The sequence below is a fragment of the Microcaecilia unicolor genome, chromosome 4 (assembly GCF_901765095.1).
Source record: "Microcaecilia unicolor chromosome 4, aMicUni1.1, whole genome shotgun sequence".
Classification (NCBI taxonomy): domain Eukaryota; kingdom Metazoa; phylum Chordata; class Amphibia; order Gymnophiona; family Siphonopidae; genus Microcaecilia; species Microcaecilia unicolor.
Window position 1 is genome coordinate 222,801,139 of NC_044034.1, and position 8,863 is coordinate 222,810,001.

Sequence of the window (8,863 nt, forward strand, 5' to 3'; positions counted from 1 at the left end):
AATGATATGGTCCTCGTGCACAGCCTGCGTATTTTGAAGCTGCAGGAGCTCCTTTCCTCTGGGACATCAATGTAAAAATGATTGCAGTGAAATCAAAGAGCACAATGCCTGTGCAGCTCAACACGCCTGAATCAGTGCAGACTACGATGGCACAAAACAGTGAAGAAACCAAACAAATGTCCAAAAAGCTAAGATATGGGTTCCAGTAGGGTTGGGGGAAGAGGGGTGATCTTGCCTATAATAGCTAAATTTGAAAGGAAACTAGGGTAGTAGGGAGGAGGGTGCAGGAGTTTTCTCATAAACAAAAATTGGGACCATAAGTTATCCATATCTTTGCTGTACGATGTTTTTGCTTATTATTATGCTTAGACTGGTTACTGTTATGTAGTCACAATATTTTTGTTTCATCTTGTTGTTTAGCAGTTCAGTGTTGATTTGGTTTTTGATCCTCAATAAAAACCGTTAAACCTTTAAAATGTCCATAAAGCTATCTAGAGACGGAATGGAGAAGGCCTCCTAAAGCAATCCAACACTACAAATGTAGAAAATTTATTCACAATATCTGGACAGAGTTGCATCTGATAGGTTCCACAGAGAATAAAGAACTGAGGTGGCTTCACGCAATGACACTGGCATGGAAAAATCCTACACATGGGTGGTACTCAGTGCTGGAAAGCTCTGTAAAAGTCTAGACCTTGTTACAAATTGCACTGGGCTCTGTCAGATGATAGCACCAACTAGTGAGGACATGTCTTGCTGTCCTCGGAGAAACAATATTTTTTATTTATTTAAATTGGATTACTTTTTCAAGTCACATTGAAATGAAGTAAAATGTTAAAAATATTTAAAAACTATCATATTTACATCTGCATAAAACCTAACTCAACGTTCACTGCCCGTCAAATCCTCATAAGAACTGAACATGTCAAAGAAGAAAGAAAGCATTTTGCTTTTTTCTTGCCCTTTCTATTTCTCTCCCTTTAATTTCATGGGCAATCCCAAGGAAATGTATCAGGAAGAGGAAACGTTTGCACAAAAAAAGGGTATTTCTATAACACGGTGCCTTGAGATAAGTGGGTACTGAAAGTAGGCATTTGTTTCAAGCCAACTCTATAAAGAAAAATAGATGCTATGCAGATTTAGCAAAACGGACTCGTGCAGAAATTGTAATAAATAAATAAATACATACATAAATAGATAAAAACAGGTGACAGAATCAGAACCAGGGCATTTCATTTCCTCCACCAAAACAGGTCTTTGATCCCCAGTCATTTTGGGATAGATCCTTTCCATTCACTCCCATCTCTGTCTCCCTTCCTTACTTTATTACATGACTCTACTTGCCTCCTTCTTCCCCAGGTTACTGTAAGCTTTCTCCTTCTCTCCTAGTTCCATCTGTTCTTTGGTTTCTTATCATAATCTAGGCCTCCATCAAATGCATGGTGAAGGAATTCAAACAATGCTAGTTTTCTAGCCCTGCAGGTACTCCAGTACAGACATCCCATTTATACATCTAAGAGGCCTGCAGTCCGGAGCAGGGCAGAGCACAAAACACCAGATGAGGCATGACTGACCTTCAGGCCAGGACAGGGCTCAGTCTCCATTTCACAACAATACAAACATTCTCCTCAATATATCATTTTGTCTGTGAGGTAATAGGTAGGTAGATATGGGAAATAAAATTCTGTTTATGTGTATATCTACTAAATTGTGCTTGTATGTGTAGATACATAGATAGACAGCATTACGTCTATTCTAACACTATGTTATGTTGTATGTGTGTGCGCTCACACACACTACACTTCCCAGTTTGGTTTGGAATGGGATGATGAATATCTATGTACAAACTTTCTCAAATTATCATGTTTTCTCCAGTTGACCATTAGTCCATGTGTGTAGTGTGGGTAGTGTGAGATCGGAGAATGATGTCTTTGTTCTTACCCAGGCAGGCTCCGGTGACCAGGGCTGTAGCGGTCAGTGCTCCGGCAGAAGCCCCATAAATATTCTTCGCATTGTCCACAAGGAAGGGGGCATGTTCCTTCAAGCAACTGGCCACCCCGACGTGGTAAATCCCCAAGAAGCCGCAGCCGGCAAAGGAAATATTCCAGGAGTCGTCCAGGGGAAACATTGCTCATCAAATCTTCTGAGTCAACAAAAAGAATAACAAAGCCAGAGAGGCAACTCCCGTCCGGAAATCAAATATCTGATCCTACGGCCAGAGAGAGACAAGGACAGATCGGTTGAAAGAAAGAGAAGAGACAGATCCAGAGTCAGAAAGATATCTAGGAAGAAAGATCACGAGACAGATCAGGGGATCGGACGAGAGGAGAGGTGCAGCCCAGCCCGGCTGCTCGCATGCTTTGGCCCTTGGTGCTGCCGAAGAAAGGCAGCTGAGCTAACCGTAGCGCAGTGCTTTTCTCTCTTCCGCCTTCTCTCCAGTCTGCGCTATCACACAAGGAGCCGGGAAGGCTAGAGCGCTGAGGACTAGGTCGGACTGTGCATAAACTAATAGATAAGCCCGTCCCTGACCAATGGCTGCATCCCGGTCCTGCTACACCTCCCGAGCGCGAGCCCGGCAGGGGAGTGGCCTGCCTCAGCCCCGCCCAGCTGCACTGGGAATCCAGGGTCACACAGCACTGCAGCCATACCGCACTGCCTTTCATTTATTTCTATCCAGGGCTTAACGTTTTTCTCGCGACTCCCACTGCTGTGCGGTGGGGCTGCCCCCATCGGGGCCCTGATAGAAGTTAGAATCAGCATTTTAAGCACAACTAAGCAGAATCGACAACATCACTGTTGTATTGCTCGAGATGAGTCTAGGAATCTTGGCCAAGTGGAGCTGCTACTACTACTATTTAGCATTTCTATAGCGCTACAAGGCATACGCAGCGCTGCACAAACATAGAAGAAAGACAGTCCCTGCTCAAAGAGCTTATAATCTAATAGACAAAAAATAAATAAAGTAAGCAAATCAAATCAATTAATGTGAACGGGAAGGAAGAGAGGAGGGTAGGTGGAGGCGAGTGGTTACAAGTGGTTACGAGTCAAAAGCAATGTTAAAGAGGTGGGCTGACTCTGTGGGTGCTATGGGTGCTTGAGCACCCCCAATATTGAGAAAATTCCATGTATGTGTCCAGAGAGAGGTTATTTCCACTGTGCTTAGCACCCCCAATAATTTTAAAAAGTTGGCTCCTATGAGGACACAAGGAACTGCAGTGGGGGTTGAACCTTATTTCCCAGGTTCTCAGGCTGTACTAACCATTAGGTTACTCATCTGCTCCTACCTATACCCCAACCTCTATCACTCCTGTCCTGGCCTTCTAGAATCAAACCTGAAAATGTAGAGGAGGTACACTCTTGTACAGGGAATGTCAGTATTTCCTCTTGTTAGAAACAGAGAAACTTGACTGCAGATAAAGGCTAAATGGCCATTCAGTCTGCCCTTCCTCAGTACCCACTAACTCCTCCTTTTCCTAAGGGATCCCATGTGCCTGTCCCTTGCTTTCTTGAGATGGATAAAGGACACTAAAGGTAAACACATTCTAGTTCTGCAGACTAAGGTCTATTTTTACACTGATGCCCTTCACCTTTCTATCTATGGGCTTTATTCAGTAAATATTTTTGTTATGTAGGCAGGTACCCAGTGAAAAACAGTCTTTTTCAGGTAGAACAATCTTAGACAAGACATGGCCTTATCGTCTCCTCTTAATTGGCTACAGACTCGGGGCCCTTTTACTAAGCTGTGATAAGCACTATCGTGTGTTTACTGGAGGTTAAAATCCACTACTGTGGGGTGAGTTCAGGCATCCTGTGGTAGCTTTCTGTTCGGCATGCACTACCCATGTGCTAAAAAACAGAAAATATTTTTTAGTGCTGGGGCCTGTTTGGGGGTGGAGAGTAGGTATGCCCAGAGCTAATCAATTAGTACAGCTGCATGCTATGCTAATCAATTAACTTGTGGTAATCATGGGAGCCATTACCTCAGACAAGGGACAATGTTTAAACTAGAGCACATGGATGTGGATGTGAAGCGTCTGTTCACGCTTTCCAAAAATACTAGGACTAGGGGGCATGCAATGAAACTACAGTGTAGTAAATTTAAAACAAATCGGAGAAATGTTTCTTCACCCAACGCATAATTAAACTCTGGAATTCGTTGCCGGAGAACGTGGTGAAGGCGGTTAGCTTGGCAGAGTTTAAAAAGGGGTTAGATGGTTTCCTAAAGGACAAGTCCATAAACCACTACTAAATGGACTTGGGAAAAATCCACAATTCCAGGAATAACATGTATAGAATGTTTGTACATTTGGGAAGCTTGCCAGGTGCCCTTGGCCTGGATTGGCCGCTGTTGTGGACAGGATGCTGGGCTCGATGGACCCTTGGTCTTTTCCCAGTGTGGCATTACTTATGTACTTATGTACTAACTGAGGTTGCGTGGTGATAGATTTAGGAGTAATGGTGGTTGATGCCTGGAATACCCTTATCAAGGGAGGTGGTTGAAAACAAACTGTGGCAGAATTCAAAAAGGCGTGGGATGAACACAGAGGATCTCTAAATAGAAAATGAATGATATAAAAAAACAAAACTTAAAGGGTTGCCTATGTGTTTGCATGTCAAGTTTGCATAATTAGTTGGCAACTCTGGCTGCATCAATTAAGGCTGGTAGTGGGCTGGCTTGTATGGTCTGAGGGCCACATATAGCAATCTGGTTTAGGATGGGCTGGAGAGAGCTTCAACAGAAACTCCAGTGGTTTGGAAAGTGAGGACAGTGCCAGGCAGACTTTCACTGTCTGTGTCCCGCAAATGACAAGACGGATTTGGATAGGCTGGAGTGGGCTTTGACGGCAACTCCAGTAGTTGGAACATAAGGACAGAGCTGGGTGGACTTCTACAGTCTATATCCCAGAAACATCAAAGAAAGACCATGATCAAGTATATAATATCACGTTCATTGTTGATTTAATCTAGAATTGAGAATGAATGTGACTGTTGGGCAGAGTGGATGGACCATTCAGGTCTTTATCTGCCGCCACTTATTATGTTTCTATCGTTACCTCTTAGTAAATAGGTGACGGTAAGGGCTCACACACTAATGGACATGCGCTAATTGGGAAATTAGCGCATGGTCATTAATGGGGAAATAGAAAATGTGGCCATTTTACTGCCACACTAAAAGTGGTCTCAGTGCATAGGCCACCTTTTAGGCAACTTAATAAAAGGGCCCCTTGGGCTTACCATGTTCATGATATACCACTGAACCAAAAACAGATATATCAAAGCGGTTTACAGATAGAAAATGGGATAAAATAAAAGATGGAGACAAGAGAAAGGTTACAATAAACTGTACAATTAAATTAACACATTTTATAACATAATACAAATGATAACAAATGACTAAACAGACACAAGAGGAGGACAGAAACCTATAGTAGTAACACAAAGAGTACCAAACGTAGCAATAGTAATAAACCTCACCGCTACGTACTTGGATATATCTCAAGATTACTGCTAATGCTTGCCTTACCTCCTTTCCATAAGATAAAACATGACAGTGTAAAATAAAAACAATCAACAAATAGAAAAGAGCACCAATAAAAATAGGACTGCTAAAAATAAGTAAATACAAAGATAAGACAGGCCTTAAAAGACCCAACCATCTCCTACCAGCTACATCCAGATAGGGCCAAACCAGATCAAAGCAATGAGTTTTCAAATCTGCTGTGAATTTCTTGTAAGAAGATTCCTTCTACAAGAAAAGGAGGGAGGAAGTTCACCTTCTCTGGAGCAGTCCCCATACTCTGGAAGGTTTCATGTAACACATGACTATTTCTATTTTAGGAAGCAGGTGAAAACCTGGCTCTTCTCCCAAGCCTTTAATGAAAGGAGCAACTAACTAGCTAGTCACACACACAAGGACTATCACTGGCTGCACATACTGTAGCAGGACTCGCTTATCCACTCCTACCCTAGCTGAGATCACATTCATGCACCTTTTCTGACTCCACGTGTAATTTTTCCTTAAGTTAGCCACCCCTGTTTTCTAACTCCTGTTACTCTATCTCAGTGGCATAGCTACGTGGGGCCATGGGGGCCTGGGCCCCCCAAATTTCCTCTGGGCCCCTGGTTTTGCTGGTGGGTGTCCCCAACCCCCACCAGCTGAATCCTTGTCCAGCGCCACCACGTTGTCTGCCCTGGGCTGTCTTCTCCTCACGTCCGGCACGCTTCTTTTAGTGAAACTGAGCATGCTCAATTTCACTAAAAGGAGAGTGCAGGATGTAAGGGGAAGACAGAGCAGGGCAAGCATCGCACCGGTTAAGGCTTCAGCTGGCGGGGGTTGGAGACCCCCGCCAGTCAAGATATTTGCTGCAGCAGTGGGTTGGGTGTGGGGGCAGCAGACCAAAATGTGCCCCCACACCTCGGGCTCTGGCCCCTTCCCACCGCGAAGTCTGGCTACGCCCCTCCTCTATCTTATCTACATGTTCCACCTCCACTTACACACTATGCTGTTACTAGAAGAAACATACTATGCCATAATGTGCACTGTTATTTTAATATTTTTACTGCTACAACTGTTTATTGCCTATGTTTGGCTTATTCTTACAGTACACTTCCTTGGGTGAATTTATTCAAAAAGGCGGTAAATAAATCCTAAGAAAGAAGGGGCAAGGAAAAGTCTGAACACATTGTTGACTCCAGTCTAGTGCGAGACACAGGGAGAATGATACATTGATTTTCATCCTGAGAACAGTGATGTGGTAGCCGTGTTAGTCCACAGAAATAAAACAAAACGTAGAAAAGAAAATAAGATGATACCTTTTTTATTGGACTGACTTAATACATTTTTTTATTAGCTTTCAAAGGTAACCCTTCTTCTTCAGATCAGAAGTAAGCAAATGTTGGCAAACATCAGCATATACACATACACTCTCTCTCTCTCTCTCTCTCTCACACACACACACACACACACACACACACACACTCTCTCTCTCTCTCTCTCTCTCTCTCACACACACACACACTCTCAGAGGATAACCTTGCTAGCGCCCGTTTCATTATTAGTCAAGTAATTACTGGGTCAACTGCAGGCAGTACTGTTTTTATCCCACGTATTGAATTAGCACCATCTAACACTGACCTCCCATTTACATTATGTAGAAAACAATTTCCTGTGAAATTGGCTTTTGCAATGGCAATTAATAAGTCACAAGGACAAACATTTGAAAAAGTTGGAATTTTCCTACCAGAACCAGTGTTTACACATGGACAACTGTATGTTGCATTTTCACAAGTTTGTAAGTCTTCTGATGCAATTGTTAAAGTTATAGATGGTTCTGAACAAGGAAAGCTTTTCCTTCATTGTGACAAAGTTTACACAAAAAATATTGTTTATAAAGAAATTAAAAAAATCTAAACCAGCATTATGTTTGCAATTAAAGTTATTTACATTCTGCTTACTGTCTATTTTTTAAAATACTATACATACAATTTTCTAAAAAAACACGATATTACTCATTATATACCCTGATTTTTGGTAATGGTTCCCTTAAGAAGATAATTGCAATTACATCATCATTTTCCTAGTGCCCATTTAATTTCTTTCAGAAACCGGCCTTTTTTTACTAGTAAACCATAAAATTCTACTACTTTGTCACCCTCTTATCTATCATCCATCTCTCCCTGTCTCTCATCCACCCAGCTCCCCCTGTTTCTCACCTAACCAACCCCACCCTCTTCCTGTGAGACATGGTTACATAGAATCTGGTGACTCTGGAGAACTGTGTTTTGAACCTGTACCAAGTGACTCAATCCAATCAACTTGGTTACATAGAATCTGGTGTCTGTCTTAAAGGTGCGTTCATTAGAATTGTGTGTTGAATCTTCAGTGCCAGAGATTTATTCAGTCAATTTGGTTACATAACAATCTGGTGACTCATAGACTGTGTCCCTCTGGAGGAGGGTCAATTGTATACTGCTGTGTGGTAAAAGAAAAAACAGAATTTTGTTTTACCTTGAGAGCTGACTGAGCTAAGCTGGGCATTTTCAGACTCGGTTTGATTGTAAACTGAGGTTACGTGTGTCCTGCTCAATATCTTCCTGATAAACTGCCGACTACCTCCTTTATTCTATCCTATTAAAAAAATAGATCTGTCTTTTCACTTGCAGAGGGTCTGACTCTATAGTCCCACCTACCCCTAGGTGAGCTCCCTTTATATAGGGCAATCAAGGGACAGGTATCTTCATTACACCATAATTGATCAATCCTACTCCTTGTTATTCCCTATAATAGTTCACCTTTTCACACTTGTGAATCACATTAATATGACCTTCATTCAGTGCAATACATATTCTGCTTTAATCCTAAGGCAAACTATCTGGAACCTTAGAGCTTGTCCTATCTGTCTCCAAATATCAGCTTTGAAAGTTGAGATCAACAAACTCAAGAAGGAATTAGCTACAATTAAAGAAGCATCCAGGATTACTCAATTCCCAGCCAATTTACCACCACCACCACTGCCATAGAGAATGAAACAACAGAGGAATAGATGGGTCACAGTAGGCTCTGGAAGACTAAGATCTGTGACATAGAAGCACTCACCCTCTCAACCTTTGCCCTTGTCAAATTCTTTTGCTGCTTTGCATCATTATGATGCTGAAAAAAGAAGTACTGTGGTGGAACCAGAGGCAATTAAAGTAGCACAACCCAAGAAACATCCCCCAATCAATGACAGATTGGTGAAAAGCAGAAAATTCATACTGCTCGAAGACTCCATTATCAGAGGCATTAACGTAGGAACGCAGTTCAGGGGTTCTAACATAGTGAAATGTCTTCCAGGATCTTCAGCTACAAGATGTACAGACCAAA

General features: G+C 42.2%; 1 protein-coding gene across 3 annotated transcripts in view; it reads right to left on the minus strand.

Annotated features, from left to right (window-relative positions):
• Positions 1-2,474, minus strand: part of PNPLA2 (patatin like phospholipase domain containing 2) — a 123,774-nt gene extending 121,300 nt beyond the window's left edge. For all 3 annotated transcript variants that reach the window (XM_030201260.1, XM_030201261.1, XM_030201262.1), the window contains exon 1: positions 1,942-2,474. In XM_030201260.1, coding sequence (XP_030057120.1) covers positions 1,942-2,128 — 187 coding nt within the window. In that variant the 5' untranslated portion in view covers positions 2,129-2,474. The remainder of the gene's footprint in view (positions 1-1,941) is intronic.
• Positions 2,475-8,863: the final 6,389 nt, after the last annotated feature.